Genomic DNA, 19,121 nt, shown 5'->3' with positions numbered 1-19,121 from the left:
GCATCCCCCTTCATGGGCAGGGAGCAATGGCAGGGCGGAGAAGGTGTTTGTGAGGCTCCCTGTATCCCCATCAAGGCATCTGGGAGTTACTGGAGCATGAATAGATTTGAGCTGCTTTTTTTCCCCCTGTGAAGACATCATTTTGGGGGATGCTTTATGCTCAGTTACTCCCTACACACCTTTCTTCCAGAGCTCACCTCAGCATCCCAACCAGGCCTCTTACAGCAAACCGTGGGCAAATCCCACCACCTCCCAGCTCTTCCCAAACCCTGGTTTACTCTGAGCTCTTCCGCACATCCCTGACCTTGCCTGGGCTCCTCTCCTATGTAAAGCAGGCTGCTTCCCAAAAACATGATTGAAGCCGATATGAGTCAGTACAAAGTGGCTTCCAAAACTGTGGCTATTTTGTCCCAGAAACAATATGCTTGTCCATTGGGGCAGGTGATGTGAATCGTTCCATGCCTGGGCCCCAAGAGAGGCACATTGGATGGGGATGCTGTTGGTGGAACCGCAGCTCCTGTGATGAACTGGATGAGCCGCAGGCTGTGGCTGTGAGTCCCGTCATGGTTTGGGTCAGAAAAGAGCTTCTGCTGCAATGAAATAATGGGAAGATGTTATTTTGGGTGGATTTTCCCACTGCTGGGAATGGCCAAGTTGGAGACGAGCTGCAAAGCCCTGTGCAAGTCTTTGCATGTATTCAAGCTGCTTTGACCTACAGGAATAGGAGAAGCAGCTCATATGCTATGCCCTGTCATGGAAAGGATGCATGGACACAGCGTGGGGAAGGTCTCCACCATCTCCATCTTGTGCCCACGGGGAGATGGTGCTGCATAATCCATGTCCCTGTGAAGGACGGTGCAGCCAGCTCACATCCAGATGGCTGAGTACCGGGATGCATGAGGATGCTAGGGAAGGGCACTGCTATGTGCTGTAACCTTACATCTCCTGTCGAGGCAGCATGGCGATGGCCAGACTTCCATCTCCACCCTGCCTGGTGACAAATGGCATCCCTGGGAGGTGTTTGCTGGCATTTTCCCTCTGGTTTTAAATCCTCCAGGCAACCAGATGCTCTCTCTGCCTTTGGCCTCCGGGATCTCACAGGGAGGATGGCTATTCTCCAGGGCTGAGCATCATTTCTGCAGCATCCTATAGGAGCCACCTCCATCACTACGGGGCTGGTTCAGAGCCCCAGAGCCTGTGTCCTGCCCATCCTCATGGACAGTCCCTGTCCCAGGCCAGCGAACAACCTGCAGGTCCCCAAACCCTGTGACCCATGTCCCGAAATAGCACCTTAACGGAGGGACTGACGCAGCCCAGGGCCGAGCTCGGCTCAGGAATAGCCTTTCCTCCACGTCACCTCCATACCCAGCCAGAAACCAGGGTCTTAAAGGGGCTGGGAATCAGGAAGATACATCTAAAAGAGGAACAGCAAAGTGCTGCTCTCCTCAGAGGTGACTTTGAGCTGAGATCAGAGCCCACAGCAGTAAGCAGGAGAGCTTGATCCTCCCCTGCTGCAGCCTGGGGCAGGGGGATGCTGCCTCCATCCCCGTCAGCAGCTTGAGGGTCAGTGGGGTTTGATGACCAGTGGGATAACGCAGCAGTGGGAGCAGAACAGGCTCTCCCAGCCCATTTCCTCCCTGCTCTGGACCCCTTTCTTGGGATTTAAAGCAGGTGGAGGGCAGGGAGTGGTCTGAGCCCATCCTCACTGACTTCACCTCTGTGATGGATATAGCAGGGGCTCTCCTGATGCTGGGGGGGGGCATGGATGGGGTATTTGAGGTCCCTGCCAGGAGCATTCTGGCAAGAGGCTCCCAACATCTGCAAAGCCTGAGGGAGCAGGGGAGCAGAGCAACCTTTGCTCCATGTGGCTACAGCACCAGGCATGGCCCCATCCCAACACCCAGCGGGTGCTGCCTGATAAGGGAATAATCCTTCCCTTCCCACCTCTTTTGCATTGCTGGGGCTTGTACCCAAGCTGGAGTTTGGGCCCCGATGCTCCCCATGTCCTGGGTACAGGCAGGTTTGGGGAGGTTATTGAGCACCAGGGACGCACATGGAGACACCCACACCTCTTGTGTGCCTCAGTTTATCCAGCCCCCCAAGCCCAGCTGTTCCCAAAGGATCACCTGGCAGAGGGAAGCGTTCCAAGGTGGATGCAGAGATGTCCCAGGGCAGAGCATCCCTTGGGGGCACCCGGAGGGTGCAGAAAGGGGGAGACCCAGTGCAGGGTGCTCCACCACGACCCTCCCCAATCACCCTGTGCTTGCCTCCTCTCCCTCCAACGTCCCCTCCCTTGCTCGCACACACGTCCTGGCTCAGAGGGATGCAGCCCCCCCGCCATGACCGGCAGTGTCACATCCGATCGGGTGCCAGGCAGGATAAACATCCCTGATGCTCGGCCAGAGACTGCTCCAGAGAGGGGAGACAGTCAAGGAGAAAACGGAGCGTGAGGAGCTAAAAATAGCATCTGGTGAAGGCTTGGTCCCTGCGGGAGCTGCCAGCGCCCGTCACCAGCAGCAGGATGAATGCATCCCCCCCCCCCCCACTGACTGCTGGCTCCAGCCCCATCGTGGGGTACGGGGGGACCCGATCCTGGCTGGTGCCGTGAGCCTCATCCCTCCACAGGGATGGAGGTCAGGAGAGCATTGCCCTTCATGGGTCATGAAGCTCTGCTCTCCCCAGGGACCAGGAGTGGTGCTGAGCCCCCCAGGGAAGGGACAGGGTGGGCACCTTGCTGCGGGTGCTCAGCATCACCCCTCACCATAGGCAGGGAGAGGAGGTTGGCCACAGATCATGGAGTCACGGAGTGGGTTGGGTTGGAAGGGACCTTAAAGCTCATCCAGCTCCAACCCCTGCCATGGACAGGGACACCTTCCACTAGGACGGGTTGCTCCAAGCCCCTTCCAACCTGGCCCTGCACATCCACCCTGAGAGCCGGGAGGGGACGTTTGGAGGCTCTCCCCAGCCCCAGTTACACACAGGGGCAATGGCAGCCGAGGGGATGGGTGCCGCTTTGGGCTGATCTCAGTTCATGCTCAGGCTGCTCTCCCCTCCCCTCCTCACAGCTCCCATCCGGCTCCGGGGTGCTGGGCGGGGGGATGACCCCCTCATCACACACACTCGGTGCTGCCCATGTCCTTGTGTTGAGCAAAACATGGGCTGGGGCACGCTCAGGTGGGTTTTACAGGGGGATCCAGGCTTTCCGAGCCCCCCCCACTCCCCCACCCCAGGCTCCATCCCCTTATTATCTTTAATTATTATTCCTAAGATTTCCATCCTGGACCTGAAATAAATGAGCCGGGAGGGAAGGGGGGGGGGTGTTGGGGACCAAGCTGCCCCAAGTGGAACCCCCATCACCCCCCCATGGGGCTCCATCCGCAGACATCAGGAGCAGGGGGTTCAGCGCTTCACCCCCCGAGCGGAGCTGCCGCCATCAGCGCGCTGCGAGCCCCCAGCCCGGGCTGGATGCTCTGGGGGGGGGGGGGGGGGGGGGGGGGGGGGGGGGGTCCCCCCCCCGGGGGGGGGGGCCCGGGGGGGGGGGGGGGGGGGCACAGCGCGGGAGGGACACGGGAGGACACGGCGGGGCGGCACCGGCGGGCGGGGCACGGCGGCGGCGGCGGCGGCGGCTGGGGGGGGCGGCGGGTGGGTCCCCCCCGCACGGAGCGTGGGCCGGGAGCGGCGGCGGCGGCGGCTCGGCCCCGGTGCCCCCAGGGCCGCCTGCGAGCCGGAGCGCGGAGCATCCCTCCTGCGGGCACCGAGCGGCACCGGCGGCAGCGCTGACACCGGCGGCGGCGGCAGCAGCGGCATCAACATCAGCATCGGGAGCAGCAGCATCACCGCCAGCAGCACCGGTACTGCCGCCGGTATCGACGTAGGCAGCGACTCCAGCAGAGCCCAGGTGAGCAGCTGATGGGTGGTGGTGATCAAGGACCTGGGCCACGGTGGGTGGGTGCCCTGTGCTGACGGGTGCTGAGGATCGGGTGCTCACCATGGGGACTGGGTGCCCACCCTGGGCACCTCCATGGCAGCACATCAGAGCAAAGGCAGGAGAGGGTGGTGGTGGCTTTAGGGTACAGATGGGGCTTAGGGGGAGGAAACTTTACATCAGGCTTGGGTGCTGAGGGGGTACTCAAGGGCTTGGGGGGGGGGGGGGGCTGTGACCATCCAACTGGGGGTAGGTGGCTCTGGGGCAGATCAGGGTGAGCAGTGATCGGGCACTGAGCAAGACTCACCCATCTGCGCTGGGTATTTCAGATCAGCCCCCATGGTGGCATCTCTGTCCCATCCTGGGCCCTCAGCCCCTGCTCCCTTCTCCCTGGCAGGTCCTAGGGTCACCATTACCCCCACCACCTTCCACCCTGTCCCATCCTCATCTCCATCACCCCGACCCCCCCCCCCCCCCCCTCCCAGCTCCTGCCCTCACCTTCCCAGATTTGAGCTTCCCAGCTGATTTCAGGCCTGGGGTGCCGGGGGGGGGGGTCCCAGCAGTGAGACCCAGCACGGGCTGAGCACTGCTCTGTGCAGGGGACAGGCTCCTCCCGCGGCATCCTCTCGGGATGAAAGGGCTTCCCCAGGGACACCCCCTCCCCGCTGCCTTCAGGGCATTCTTTTGGCAGGTTGCCCCTTGGATCGGGTCCCTCTGGTCCCCGGCGCTGGCTTCTGTTCCCTGGCTGGGTGGCAGGGACACCAAGGAGGTGGCAGAGGCAGGATGCCCTGTGCTCACCTCGAGTACCCACAGCCTGTGACCTTGGGGCTGTCCACCAAGGGACACCACAGCTCTTGCTGTCAGCCTGGGTCCTCCCTGCTTATCCCCACTCATCATGGCCAGGCAGCAGAGGTGGAAGGTGCAATGGGGCTGAGAGCCTGACCATCACCTCCACCCTTTATGGTCTCAGCAGCATCTTGCCCCTGAAGCAGGAGGTTTTGGAGGGGAAGGTGGTGGCAGAGCCAGGGTCTCCTCACTCCTTTAAGCTGGGGGACTCACGGTGTTGGTTCCAGGACTGGGATGCTTGGAGGAGGTGGAGAAGGTGGCTGGGAGCAGGGGGATGCTCGGTGGGAGGTTGTTGGAGCCTCTGGTTGCTGCCTTGGGGTTCAGCTGCTGTTTCAGCCAGTGGAGCTCTGGCACCAGATCCTGACCTGGCCCTGTGCTCCCTCAGGGTGCTCCAGTCCCTTGTGGACACATGGCACCATGAAGGATGGGGAGGGTACCCACAGCCCTGCTCCTACCTTGGCTCCTTGGGCAGGAGGTTCTAGTGCCTGGCTCAGCCAAGGGGTGATGGATCCAGCTCTGCTCCATTCAGGATGAGAATTCCAATCCCTGCCTCTGATCCCAGGGTGCCTGCATGGATTTGTTCCCTCCTTGGTTCAGTCCCTTCCCCAGCCGCTCCCCAGAGGCCAGGTGGGTGTCACTGGGTGATGAGGTGACAGCCACCGCATCAGGGAATCCCAGTGATGCTCCTGGCATCCATGCAGGGATGGGGGGAAGCATCTGGATCACCTCCATGTGATGCCTCACCACGAGGGAGACTCATCCTCGAGAGAGGATGCTGCTTGGGGAGCAGGACACAGGGGAGGTTTCCAGTCCCTGCTTGGATGGGCTACAGCGGGAAGGAGAGAGGCCCTGGGGGGAAGCAGATGCTGCAGGTGGCCTGGGAAGCCTCAGCTGGCTTTGCCCCCAAGATACAGGATCTGGGGGAGCATGCATGTGTCCTGGTAGGGCTGGGAGCATCCTCTGCATTCCATGCTGCTTCCTTAGGGAAGCTGCCTTCCCCACCATACCCAGCTGGACCACGCTCCTCTCCTGGTGCTGACCAGGAGTAAAGGAGTAAAGTGATGGAGTAAAGGAGTAAAGTGATGGAGTAAAGGCACCTTGTGATGGGACAAGAGGCTCCTGCAATGCATGGTGAGCCTGGGGCCATCCAACTGCGTATCAGAGATGCCTGGTGGCTCGTGTCACCCAGCACATCCCAGAATGAACCCAGTGGTACCCATCAGGCCCCCGATGTCCCAGCCCCTGCATCCCAGAGCCCGTGTCGCTGCATCCTCACATCTCCTTGGGTTTCCCCTGGCACAAATCCCGCTGCTGCCCACATGCTCCACACAGGGGAGCATCCAGGCTGTCCCTGTCCCCAGCGCCTCGGATCGGGTCCATTGGCTCCCAAACAGGATGCTGAGGCTGGAGCAGCTGATGAAAAGCCATGTGGGGAGGAGGGAGCCTGGACGTGATGGAGAATGGAAGCGGCTGAGATGTGGGTGCCACGTTCATTGTGCCAGATTACAGTTTGTGCTGCCAGGGAGCAGCTAACTCAGGGTTACGGTGGGAGCTGTATTAGCCAGGGCTCAATCACTGCGATTACCTCCCATTAGATCACCTGCTCTGCAATGGGGCTGTGTGGCAGGGGAAGCTCCTGCTTATCTCCCTTGGCTACGAGAGCAAGCACTGCTTTACCCGCGGTGCCAGGTCCTCTCCATTGGGCTGCACGTGGGTTTCCATCACCGTCCTGTGAATGGGGCTGTTCCATCTCCCCCTTGGACTCCAAAAGGACCCAAATGCAAAGGATGGGCCTGAAAGCATGAGGAAGATGGGGGAGATGGGCTCAGCCCTCGCACCCAGCACCCTTGTGGGGTCCCCAACGCGCACCAGGGAGATTGTTCTCCCACCACACCAATTGAAGGTGGGGAACTGATGGGGTGGGGGCAGCGATGGGCACAAGCACAGGGTGGCCTGGGAGTGGCTGGAGCAACCTCCATCACTTCCTGGGATGTGGCGCAATCCCTTCCTCCATCCTTCCCTGGGACTTGCTGGGATCACTCCCTGCATCCCTCCCTGGGATGTCTCCATCCCTCCCTGGGATGCAGTGGGTTCCTGCCCTGGGATGAGGTAGGATCCCTCCTTCCATCCCTCCACTGGATGTGATGGGGTCCCTTCCTTCACCTCTGCCCACACCTCTGCACAGGGATCTTGCAGCTCCCATCAGCCAGGGAACAGGGGCCCTGCTCTTTAGGTCGGTAAAAGCTGGAGGTGCTTCTTGTTAGCACAGAGAGAAGGAACATTTTCCCCTCCCGATTTCCCAGAGGAGAACAGGGATCCGAGGGGAGAAGGGATGAAATGGGAAGCAGCGATGTGCACTGGGCTGGGAGCTCCAGGTTCCAGGGGGATGGAGATGAGGAGCTTTTGGGTGCAGGATAAGCGCCCAGCAAGGCCCAGCAGTGATGCTGCACTGCCAGCTCTGCTGAGCTTTTAGTGCTTTCCTCTTTAATGAGAGCAACTCAGGCTTGTCCAGGGATGAAGCCAGGATGGTCCAGAGGACACCACACATTCAGGTTTCCCCAGTGCTTTTGGCATCTTCCCGGGATGCTGCTCCCACAGGAAAAGATGCCTCTATCTTACCCATGCAGGGACTCGCAGGAGATGCTGTGCTCAGCAGGGCTGAGTTGGGATTAAACTGCTGAGTCCTATGGAGCGCAGTTTCCCGGCCCAATCTGGGTCTGCAGGATCAAAAAGGGATCTTCCCTGTGGTCACTGCCCTTTGGGGGAGCCGAGCCATGATGTGGGACACGGTGGTGAGCACCACATTCGGGTTGGCAGCGCTGGGTTTGCCCTGCAGATGCTGGGGGAAGCTTTGGGTTGGGATGGCAGCGAGCGCCTGAGCTGCTTTCAGTCTTACCCTCGAGCAGGCCTTGCTCTGGTTTGTTTGCAGTGTTATAAACCAGAGTGACAGCTCCTGCAAGCAGCCTGGAATCCTGTCTGGAGAGGCTCAGGTTGGATTTTATTTGCTTTCAGGAGGGTATTAAGCAGAGCTGAACTCTGCCGTCATCCCTGTGCACGATGAGACAGGGATTGATGGAGCAAGAGCCATCTTTTGTTCCTCCCAGCGACTCCATCCTATGGATGTCAGCAGCAAAAGCCACCTCTGGGGCTCATCTCCCTGTTGGCATCCAGGGATTATGGGGAATGAAGGTTATCAGTGTCGTGTTCTGGACTTCATTCTCACTCTTTGCCTTGAATGGGAATTGAGGTACCAATATCCAAGAGGCGTGGATGAGCCCCACTGCAGAGACAGGGAAGTGTTTGCTTGGTCCAAAATCATGGAATGCTTTGGGTTGGAAGGGACCTGAAAGCTCCTCCAGTTCCAACCCCTGCCACAGGCAGGGACACCTTCCACTAGAGCAGCTTGCTCCAAGCTCCATCCAACCAGCCCCATCTAGGCTGGCTTTAGCTCAGACACATCCCAGGTTTTAGGGTGAAAAGGAGACTTTGGGTCCAACAGCTGGAGAAAAGGTCCTTAAAAACCAAGTCATCTCTAAGGCATCCAAAAGGAAATGAATCCAAGGGAAAGAAGATCCTTAAAAGCATCCTTGTAACCCCAGGAGAGGTTTGGGTGGAATAATTCAGGAATGGGGTATGAGCAGGAATGGGACTGAGTTTAGACATGGTCATTGAGCTTAGATCTGGTCTTGCCCACTTGCAAAGCAGTGATGGGGACCACGAATGGAGTAGGGGAAGGGGTGAAGAGGGATGTGAGGATGATGAGGGCGATGCCGGGATGATGGAGGGGAGGAACAGACCCTTCAGTGTGCCCCAGGATGGATGAGGCAACCCAAGCACGAGAAGGAGCTGTGGAGAAGAGGGGAAGTAGGTGAGGCTGGTGTGCGACCTCGGTGATGCTCCGAGCACCCAGGCATGGGTTTGCTCCAGACTGTGCCACCATCCCTGGAAAAGCACCAGGCAGGATCCGAGCTCTTCCCCTTGGAAAGCTGGAGGTTTAGGGACAGAAGTGCAGTCCGTGGTCAGAGAGGGTTTGCTGCCAAGGGCAGGCGATGGGATGTCAGCATCCTCCATGGGCTGCATCCATCAACAGCAGGGATCATCATCTCCAGACACTCGCATCGAGACCACCTCAGTGGCGGGCTTGTTCTCTGTGTCCTTCTGCATCAATACTCCAGCACCAGCCAACATTCCTGAGGCCTTTTCCATCCCTGCCCTGGAGACGATGAGTTTGGGACAATATTTATTCCCATCCTTCCCTCTCACCTAGATCCTGGGCGCTGTTTATGGGCTGCTGACAGCTGACAAAGCCCATTGCCACATGGCAGCGGGTGCTGCTCAGCACCTCCTGTGCCTGCGGCCACATCCCTCAGGATGAACCCACCGGGTCCCAACCTGCTGCCTCCATGGGGGATCCCTCAGCTCTCCAGACCTTATCCTGTGTTTAATCATTGCCATCTGCTGTTCCCAGCCCCAGGGGCTCTTTGCTCTGCCTGGTGCCTGTCGCTCTCTGCTTAAATCAGCCCCGTTGGATTTGCCTCCCGTGCGGACTCATCACTGGATGATGCTCTCATCCCCTTCTGATCCAGGGCAGCTCTTTCCTTCCCGGCTTGCAGCCTCATTTAATTCAGTGTTACAGCTACGCCTCGGTAAATCCTTCCCATGTTTCATCCCGCTCATCATCCCTTAATAACACGGATGTCTCAGGCTGGGCTGCAGCATTTCCCAGCCTGTGGCTGGAGAGGCTCAGCACAGACCCCATTGAACCACATTGAACTAAAGCAGCGTGAAGAACCCCCTTTGTAAAGCAAGCTGGGGACATGAAATGGCCCAAACCCATGCTTCGGATGAGCCAAGGACACATCAACCACTTAGAAGCCGAAGAAGCAAATCCTATGGGGAAATGAATCCTTAGCATAACTTCCCAGCCATCGTTGTCCCATCTCCCTGGTCCTAAACACCCCGGAGCAGGCCTGGTTCATGTGCCTGGTGTCCATCACCTTCCCCTCTTGTGCTTGATCATTGCTGCAGCCAAATGGTGCTGCTGAGCATCCCGAGCCCAAGCCAAGCTGCTCAGAGCTTGTCCATGGCTCTCACCTCTGTGGCACGAGAGCATCAGGGCTCAGCAGCACCTGATGGGATGCTCTGGTGCTGGGAGGATGTTGTGGTGCTTGAAGATGCCCAAGGTTTGGGGGCAGTGCGGGCTGGCTCAATTCCCAAGGGGTATGATGGATCCCTGTGCCATGTCCTCCCTCCACCTCTTCCCAGGATCTTCCACCATGGCCCATCTCCAGGAAGGATTAAGGTTTATTTCTGCCCCAACCTCCTATATCCCATTAGGGGCATTAAAGAAGGAGCCAGTGGCCCTGAGGACCTTCCATGTGACTCCAGGGGCTATTTTAAGATGAGACCATATTAAGCCCCACAGAAACAGTCCCTGCTTAGAGGGGAAATCCCTGCCCAGGCTGGGTTGGGTTTGGGACCACTTGGCACAGGGCAGGCTCCCATGGGAACGCAGGGATGCAGCGGGATGCAGACAGCGCGATGGGCTTCCTGTGACAGTGATGCTGCACCCAGCAGTGCTCAGGATCCCCACCCATGACAACCCCTGCAGGGTCCCAGCACCTTTTCTCATCTCTCTGCATGGTGGTTTGGGTGACAGACAGGATGGAACCCCCGGCCGCATCCCTGGTACCCTGACCCCGGTGTCCCTGGAACTGCAGGATGGACACAGCCTGGCCTTGAAGACTCCTTATTGCTGGTTCTGCAGCTCCTGAGCCAGAGGGAGCTGCTGGGAAGGGGCTTTGATCTGGCCCTGTGGGGCTCCTGCCCTGCTGGATGCGTGTGTGCATGTGAGCATCCACATGTGTATACATGTATACGTGTGCATAGGTGTAGTTGTGTGCATACATATGTGTGTGAACACGAGTGTACACGTGTGTGTGTGTGTGTGTGCATCATCACACACACCAGGTGTCAGCCCAGCCCCTGTTCCCAATGGATGACAGTGGGACACGGCGGCTGCTCCGGCATCCACATGGATGCTGCTTGTGTCCTGGTGCCCAGGGTCAGCGTGGCCACAATTGGTGCCACACGGAGGACGTGAACTTGGACGTGTGATGTGTGATGGGAACCTCTGTGACCAGGGGCTGACACAGCCCTGGCACTTAATGGGAGCCCCTGCACTGACATGGGGTGCACACGCATGCATATGTGTGCCAGGGGATGCCATGCATGCACAAGCACAAGCTACAGTGAGCTCTTAGCCTGCCTTGCTGCCATAGAATCAATGAATCCCAGCCTGGTTTGGGTTGGAAAGGACCTCAAAGCTCCTCCAGCTCCAACCCCTGCCATGGGCAGGGACCCCTTCCACTGGAGCAGCTTGCTCCAAGCCCCTGTGTCCAACCTGGCCTTGAGCACTGCCAGGGATGGGGCAGCCACAGCTTCTCTGGGCACCCTGTGCCACCCTCACATCCCACCTCCCCGTCCCCATCCCTGTTCTCCATCCATCTCTCCAACAAGGGGTCCCTGCCCTTCACAGCCTGGTTTGCTGCAGCCCCACAGGGAGGAGGGTGCTGGGAGCTCTGGGTACCACCCATGGGGACGCGGCTCCCTCCTGCACTGCCCCATTGCTGACCCCTCCTCTCTCTCCCCCCAGGTTGGAGCCTGAAGGACCCAGCCGGGTGGTCCCCATCTACTGGGGGGTCCCTCACTGCCTGTGAGACCCTGGGAGGAGGAAGCACCAAGCCAGGGAGCAAAGCAGGACCCTGGGCACAGGGGAGGCAGAGCACCAGGCCAGGCTGGAGGGTGCCCGGTAAGGCTGCTGCGGGGGGGGACCCCATTTCTCCATGATCATGGAATGGGTTGGGTTGGGAGGGACCTTAAAGCTCATCCTCGGTGCTCCCAGGCGCTGATGGGCAGGGATGTGTCTTGGCAGGGTTAACATGACCGAGGTGGAACCCGTGCTGGACTTCGCATCCTCCGGGAGGACGGGCAGGCGCAATGCCCTGCCTGACATCCTGGGCTCTCCGGCCGGTGTCAGCCCTGCTGACCTGCCCCTCAAGCTGGCAGAGATGTCCCTGAGCGCAGGTGGGTGATGAGGACCATGGAGGATGGTGCGGGGAGGGCAGGAACTGGGGCTGCTTGTCATAGAACCACAGCCTGCGGTGGGCTGAAGGGACCTTAAAGCTCATCTGGCTCCAACCCCTGCCACGGGCAGGGACACCTTCCACTGGAGCAGCTTGCTCCAAGCCCTGTGTCCAACCTGGCCTTGAACACTGCCAGGGATGGGGCAGCCACAGCTTCTCTGGGCTCAGCACCCTCACAGGGAAGAGCTTCTGCCTAAGAGCTCATCTCAGTCTCCCCTGTTTCAGTTTGAACCCATCACCCCTTGTCCTGTCGCTGCAGTCCCTATGAAGAGTCCCTCTCCTGTATCCTTGTAGCCCCATTCAGACACTGGAAGCTGCTCTGAGGTCTCCACGCAGCTTCTCTTCTCCAGGCTGAACAGCCCCAATGCTCTCAGCCTGGCTCCATATGGGAGCTGCTCCAGCCCCTGAGCATCCTCGTGGCCTCCCCTGGCCTTGCTCCATCAGCTCCATGTCCTCCTTATGCTGGGGACCCCAGGACAGGATGCAGGACCCAAGGGAGGTCTCCCAGAGCACAGCAGAGGGGCAGGATCCCCTCCATCACGCTCTGGGGGTGCAGCCCAGCACACACACACACACACACACACTGCGTGGGCCATGTTCTGCTCTCATCCCTCACCCCTGCTCTCTCCCGCAGGCAGCGCTCAGGAGATGCAGTCCCCCTCGGCGGAGGTGCCCCCTCCGCAGCCCCCCAGCCCCGAGCTGAAGGACACGTCCTAACCCCGCTCCGGGGGGGGCCATTGCTGACCAGCGGAGGAAGGAGGAGGCTGTGGAGCATCAGCCCAGCTTCCCTGGCACGGCCGGAGTCCGCTGGGTTCTCCTCGGTGCTGCCATCGGGCATCATCCCCCCGCCATGGGGCGAGCATCGCACGGGGACCTGCCGGGATGATTCCCAAGGGGCAATTCCCACCCGGGGCGAGGACTCGAGGGAGGAATGTGTTTGTCCTGGGACGCTGGGCAGAGCCGAGCACAGGGGGCTCCCCGGGGGGGGCTCCTCCTGGCCGCAGGAGCAGCCTGTGGTGTTTCTAGCTGAGTGTGGTGTTCACTGTGATGTTTTGGGTACCACCTCCGTCTCCTCGCCTTTCTTCCTGCGTGATGCGGGGGCCTTTTCCAAGGGAGGGGGGGGCACAACCCCAACGTCCCCCCAACAGCCCTTAAGCAAAGGCAGCCAGCACCTTGCTGAGTGCTCCCACCAAGGAGCGGAGCATCCCAGGGTGGTCCCTGCCCTATGCATGGGGGTCTCGGCTCCATGGACAAGAGGATGCTGGCGATTTGGGGGGGGGTGGGGGTAGCAGGGTGATGCTGTTTTGAGCATCCCCCCTCTGCCAGGGCCACCTATGGGTGCCCATGCCCAGAGGCCTGGGATCCCCTCGTATTCCTTGGGGAAAACCCAGGAGGGGGAACAGCAGCAAACGGGTCCTGCAGTGCTTTGGAATGAGGGGGGTGTGAGATGGAGCCGGGCTTTCCCAGGCGCTGCTCCCCAAAACCTGCTGTCGGGTGGGATGGGGACCCCCCTGCCCGGGCGCCGAGGGGCTGGGAAGGACTTGGGAGGCAGGATCCTGCCCAGGCTGGGGTTTCCTGGTGGGAAGCTGGAGCCAGGCAGAGCTTGCACATTGGGCTGGACCCATCTCCATCACCACGGTCACCTATAGCTGTCGCTGTGGGACCAGCAAAGGAAGCCCAAAGCCCAGGTCCATTGTGGCCACCACCCTGGGGGGTGACCGGGTCAGGGACACTGGTGTGGGGCCATGTGTGGGGTCACCGTGTCCAGCCAACGTGAACATAGCCACACGTGTGTGGATGCATGTGAGTGTGCATGGGGACCCTTGTTCATGGGTACCTGTGTGCATGGGTGCCTCTGTGTATGGGGAACCCAGGTGTGAGCACCTTTGTGCATCCATGTGCATGGGTGTTGTGCACACAGTGTGCATGGGTGGCCATGTGTAGGGGTGCTCCTGCGGGTAGGTGTTCATGTGTGCAGACAGCCATGCATGTATGCATGTGCATGCAGTGCATGTATGTTCATGTGCGTGGATGCCCATGTGCATGGATGTTCATGTGCATGGATGCTCATGTGTGTGGATGGATGCTCATGTGGATGCATGTTCATGTGCATGTACGGCCATGTGCATGGATGCCCATGTGCATGCATGTTCATGTGCGTGGATGGATACCCATGTGGATGCATGTTCATGGGCATGCATGTTCACGTGCATGGATGCTCATATGCATGGATGCCCATGTGCATGCATGTTCATGTGCATGTATGTTCATGCACATGGATGACCTTGTGTATGGGTGTCCATATTCATGCACCTTCATGTGAATGGATGTCCATGTGCATGGATATCCATGTACATGGGTGCTGCCATGGGTGGGTGTCCATGTGCATGGGCATGCGTGTTAATGCGCATGGGTGCTCACGTGTGTGGTGGGTCTCTGTGGGTATGGGTGCCCATGTGCATGGGTGCTCCTGTGGGTGAGCATCCATGTGCATGGAGTAGATCATGTGCATGGGTGCTCAAGCATGTGAGCGGGTGTCCATGTGTGTGGCTACCTATGTTCATGGGCATGCGTGTGTGGGTGCCTGCGCGCATGGGTGTCCGTGGAGGGGAAATCTACACGGGGACGTGCTGTTGTGTGTGGGTATCCATGCATGTGGGTGCTCCTATGCGTGGGTGCTCCTATGGGTAGGTATCCATGCGCATGGGCAGGCGTGCTCACACATGCTCATGTGCACGGGTATTCGTGCATCGGTACCCACATACGTGGTGTCCCTGTCATGGGTGTCCCTTTGGATGGGTGTTCTGTGCCCTACATGCGGCTCATCCACATCCCATGGTCCCACTGCTGTGGGGGGAGGCTGGGGGAGTGTGTGGGCACCGGGCTCTGCACACATGGGACACCTCATGTCACACACCCCCCTTTTCACCCCACGGGGTCTGTCCCCATCTCCCCACCGCAATGGGTTCCATCACAGGCAGCGCAGTGGGAAGAGGCTGAACACGAGCTCCGGCTATTTTTGGGTGCCTGCAATGACACCTTGGGGCCAGAGAGAGGGAGGAGGTGTCCTCGGGTCCCTCCCTCACCCCCTTCTGCCCCCGCTGTGCCTAAGACCCCATGGGGAACACGCTGCAGATATGGGGGTGAGGCCACCCCACCCCGAAAGTGGGACCCCCCCCAGTGCTGGGGATGGAGTCCTGATGGATGGACCCCACTGCCAACAGAGCCTGAAGCAAAAGGGGACACGTGTGGGTCCCATGGCCGCCCTTGTCCCCAATGTCCCCCGCACACACAGAGCATCACTGGGGTCACACATCCCCCCCCCCCCCCCCACACACACATGGAGCAGGGGTCCCCACGGCCCCCACCTCAGCACACATCCCCCTGAAGGACCCCACTGCTGTCCCCACACACATCCCCACCCCAAACCACCCCTCCGTCGGGATGCTCACGCCCGCACCCCCCCTTTCCCCATCGCCCCTCTCCCTTTGGGGAGCCGGGACCCGACCCAGCTCAGGGCACGCTCGCCCCATGGCTGCGCCCCGCTGTCGGGGCGCGGGGTGGGCGCTGGCAGCGCTGCCGAGGAGGAGTATTCCTGGAGCGGGTCTGCTCTTTCCAATCATGTGATGGGGACGTTATTTAAGGCGGCGGCGCGGCCGGACGGGAGCTGCGGGTTGGGCGCTGCCGAAAGCCGCTGCCTGGGACCCCCCCCCCTTCCCCTCTGCACCCCTCCCCGGAGCCCCGCACCATGGTGGATGCGTTCGTGGGCACCTGGAAGCTGGTGGAAACGACCAATTTCGATGAGTACATGAAGGCGTTGGGTGAGCACCGGGGGGGGCTGGAGCCGGGCATCGCCCCTCTGCGTGGTTTATATTCCCCCCTCCCACCAAGCGCATGGGGCTGTGGTTAGGGGGGGGCGCTGCTATAGGGGGGTGGGTTATGGGGGGGTCTGGGTGGGGGGGTTCGTCATTCTCTGCCCTTGGTTTTGGGGGGGGGGGTGTGTGCTGGGAGCTGATCAGGATCCCCCCCAACCCTGCCCCCCCCCCCCAAACACACATCACATCTGTGCATCCCACACCACAGAGTGGTCCATGACGTGGGGGACACTGGTGAATCCCCCCCCCTCCCCAAGCGCAACCCTGGAGCTGGGTGCTGCAATGGCAGCATTCCCAGCCCCTTTTCCCATTGTTCCCATCCCAGAGCCCTCCCCAAGCAGAGCAGGAAAACCCTGGGGGGTGGCCAGGAGCATGGGTTGGGGGGTTTCGGGGTTCACCCCCATACCCATGAGGTGATGCTGGAGGGTGATGCTGCATCCTCCGCGCACCCTCACCCTGCCCCTGCACCCTCAGGCGTGGGCTTTGCCACGCGGCAGGTGGCCGGGTTCACCAAGCCCACCACCATCATCGAGCTGGATGGGGACAAGGTGACGGTGAAGACCCAGAGCACCTTCAAGAACACGGAGATCAGCTTCAAGCTGGGCGAGGAGTTCGATGAGACCACGGCGGACGACAGGCACGTCAAGGTGAGCCCCGGCCCCCCAGGTGGGATCTGTGGGATCAATGGGATCCGGCCGTCACCGCACGGGTCGGGGGGCTCCAGCTTTGTTGCCGATGGAAGGATGAAGCCTCTTTGCTCCAGGGTTGGGGTTCAAACCTGGTCTCATTCACCCTGTTTTCAGCTGGGGTGTCCCGAGAGGGCAGGGAGGTTGTGCAAGGGCTGGGCTTGCTCAAGAGCAGGCAAAGGGGATGTGTGGGGTGGCAGCGAGCATTGTCCCTGCTCCAGGGCAGGGATCGGGGCAGAGCTCGGCGTTGAGCCCCCTCCGGGCAGAGCTGCAGCAGGGATGGAGCAGTTGGATGATGCTGAACCCAATGGGGCCGTTCTTCCCCATAAGAGCAAGGAAAAAGCACCTCAAGAAGGGTCCGAGCTCCTTCCCTGGCCTCTCCCCCCTGCACATTGCCCCTTGCAGCGCTGCCCCTGCTGTCTCCTAGCTCCAGCAGCTGATCCCATGCACCATTACATACACTGTGCATAGGGCAGCCCTGTGCCCCCCAGCCCAGGGGGCATCCCGGGGGGGGTGGGACTGAGGTTCATTGGACACAAATCCCCTTCCCCAGCCCCAAGGCAGCAAGTGCAAGAGCTGGGCACGGAGTGAGGATGGGCTGAAAGGGGATGGGTGCCGGGGGGGGATACAGGGCAGCAGGTCCCTGTCTATAGCAGGTCCATGTGCACAGCAGATCCATGCCCAAAACAGATCCATGTCCACAGCAGATCCCTGCTCACACTGGCTGGAGCTGGTGGAAACTATGCTTGGAGCAGCAGAGCATGTGACCGGCACCAGACCCTGCCACAACCCAGGACGTGCCCTTCGGGTGCTCCTTGGCTACTGGCCAAAGGGCACAGGAGGCTGCCCGAGCCATGGGGCTGCATCGATGGGGCTGGCACACTATGGGGCACCCGGATGTGTGGGTCCAGGGCCGTGGGGCCCTGTGCAAGAAGATGAGTTGTGGGGATCCCGAGGTGCGCAGAGAGCCTGGGTGGGGACAACACCATGGGGAGACCTGAGCCCTGGGGAGGAGGAGCCAGAGCCATGGGGGGACCCGGTGTGGGGCACAGGGCAGGATGTGGCCCTGGCACAGCCCCAGGCTCACAGTAACCTTGGCACTGGCAGGGTTTGGGTGCTGAGTCAGCAGCAGCAGCTGTGCAAACAGCAGCCCCGGAGCGTGCTGGGTCAGCCCATCCAAAACCCTTCCCAGGCCCTTTTGGTTCAGATCAGAGCCCTGGTACCATCCCCAATACCTGCCCTGATACATCCCTTAGTACCTCTCCTAGTATCTGCCCTGGTAATGGTGGCTCTTGTTCTCTCCCCTCAGTCCGTGGTCACGCTGGATGGAGGCAAACTGGTCCATGTGCAGAAGTGGGATGGGAAGGAGACATCGCTGGTGCGGGAGCTGAAGGATGGGAAGTTAATCCTGGTAAGGAAATAGAAATGGTTTGAAAGGAGACCAAGTGGTATTGGTGTTGAGAATGGGTGGATTAGTGGGAAAACCAGCGAGAAAAACTGCTATGGGGATACAGGAAACAAAATCGTGATGTATAATCTATTTAATAGCCATAATGGGAATGGTGTGAGTTAAGGGGTGCAGTCATGCTTTAAAAAAGGGAGGGGGGGGGTACAGGAAACCTGGAGAGGGGCTTGGGACAAGGGCCTGTAGGGACAGGCCAAGGGGAATGGCTTTAACCTACCCGAGGGGAGACTGAGATGAGCTCTTAGGCAGAAGCTCTTCCCTGTGAGGGTGCTGAGGCGCTGGCACAGGGTGCCCAGAGAAGCTGTGGCTGCCCCATCCCTGGCAGTGTTCAAGGCCAGGTTGGACACAGGGGCTTGGAGCAAGCTGCTCCAGTGGAAGGGGTCCCTGCCTGTGGCAGGGGTTGGAGTTGGATGAGCTTGAAGGTCCCTTCCATCCCAAACTGAGATTCTATGCAGAAGGGTTCAGGCCAGGCCAGGGCAGGCAGGAGCTGCCCCAACATCACAACTAACACCCCCATTTCTACCACCAGACTCTCACCATGGGCAACGTCGTGTCCACCCGCACCTACGAGAAGGCCACATAGATGCCATCCCCAGCTCCCTGCCTGTCACCTGGTGCCACATTCGCCCCCCCCACACACACCTCAGCCCTCGCCCCACACCGGGGTCCTGGAGCCCATCACGCCATGGGGCCACCCGCTGCCCCTGTCCCCATCGCTCGGGGGCTGCTGGGGCCGGTCTCATGGGTCAGGGCTCTTGTTTTTTATTGATAATGGGAAAAAGCCACGTGAAGGATGAATAAAGGTCTCGTTGTTACAGCTCTGGGAGCAGTGCCTTGGGAAGAGGGGGGTTGGCTCGGGCTCACCTGCAGGCTCCAGCCGTGGGGAATGGGGGGGTTAAACCAGCCTGGACACTGATGGGGTTAAGGAGGCTCAATCCCAGTAGTGGCCTCAGCCTGTTCTCTTGAGCAGTGGGAAGCAGAGGTGGTCACGGGTAGAAATGTGCTTCTCCAGAGGGAATACTGGGTTTATTCCCACTGCAGCTCTGGCATCGCTCCTCCATGCTCCCAGCGTGTTCCATGCCAGCAAGAGCCATCATTCCACAACCCAAAGCTGCAGACAGAGACTGAGGCCACCAGCACCTCAGGTGTGGGTTTGGGAAGGAACTGGCCCCAAAGGGG

General features: G+C 60.1%; 2 protein-coding genes across 2 annotated transcripts; both read left to right on the top strand.

The window, feature by feature from the left end:
• Nucleotides 1-3,813: 3,813 nt before the first annotated feature.
• Nucleotides 3,814-12,978, top strand: LOC130593047 (cAMP-dependent protein kinase inhibitor beta-like). Its single transcript, XM_057397881.1, has 4 exons — nt 3,814-3,898; nt 11,427-11,582; nt 11,706-11,857; nt 12,551-12,978. Exons 3-4 carry the CDS (start codon nt 11,713-11,715, stop codon nt 12,631-12,633), a joined length of 228 nt encoding a protein of 75 aa, XP_057253864.1. The 5' UTR covers nt 3,814-3,898; nt 11,427-11,582; nt 11,706-11,712; the 3' UTR covers nt 12,634-12,978.
• Nucleotides 12,979-15,645: 2,667 nt separating this feature from the next.
• On the top strand, nt 15,646-18,759 carry FABP3 (fatty acid binding protein 3). Its single transcript, XM_057397880.1, has 4 exons — nt 15,646-15,737; nt 16,266-16,438; nt 17,787-17,888; nt 18,472-18,759. The coding sequence occupies exons 1-4, from the start codon at nt 15,665-15,667 to the stop codon at nt 18,523-18,525; spliced, it is 402 nt and encodes a 133-aa protein (XP_057253863.1). The 5' UTR covers nt 15,646-15,664; the 3' UTR covers nt 18,526-18,759.
• Nucleotides 18,760-19,121: the final 362 nt, after the last annotated feature.

Source organism: Pezoporus wallicus, unplaced genomic scaffold (assembly GCF_028554395.1).
Source record: "Pezoporus wallicus isolate ANWC-B61680 ecotype Strahan unplaced genomic scaffold, APGP_CSIRO_Pwel_v1 contig_10769, whole genome shotgun sequence".
In the NCBI taxonomy this organism is placed as follows: domain Eukaryota; kingdom Metazoa; phylum Chordata; class Aves; order Psittaciformes; family Psittacidae; genus Pezoporus; species Pezoporus wallicus.
This window is presented reverse-complemented; position numbering and strand designations above follow the sequence as displayed.

Coding starts and splice junctions, on each gene's coding strand:
- LOC130593047 (XM_057397881.1), top strand. CDS start 11,713: ATGACCGAGGTGGAACCCGTGCTGGACTTCGCATCCTCCGGGAGGACG. Junction 11,858..12,550: donor AGAGATGTCCCTGAGCGCAG/GTGGGTGATGAG, acceptor TCTCTCCCGCAG/GCAGCGCTCAGGAGATGCAG.
- FABP3 (XM_057397880.1), top strand. CDS start 15,665: ATGGTGGATGCGTTCGTGGGCACCTGGAAGCTGGTGGAAACGACCAAT. Junction 16,439..17,786: donor CGGACGACAGGCACGTCAAG/GTGAGCCCCGGC, acceptor CTCTCCCCTCAG/TCCGTGGTCACGCTGGATGG. Junction 17,889..18,471: donor AGGATGGGAAGTTAATCCTG/GTAAGGAAATAG, acceptor TTCTACCACCAG/ACTCTCACCATGGGCAACGT.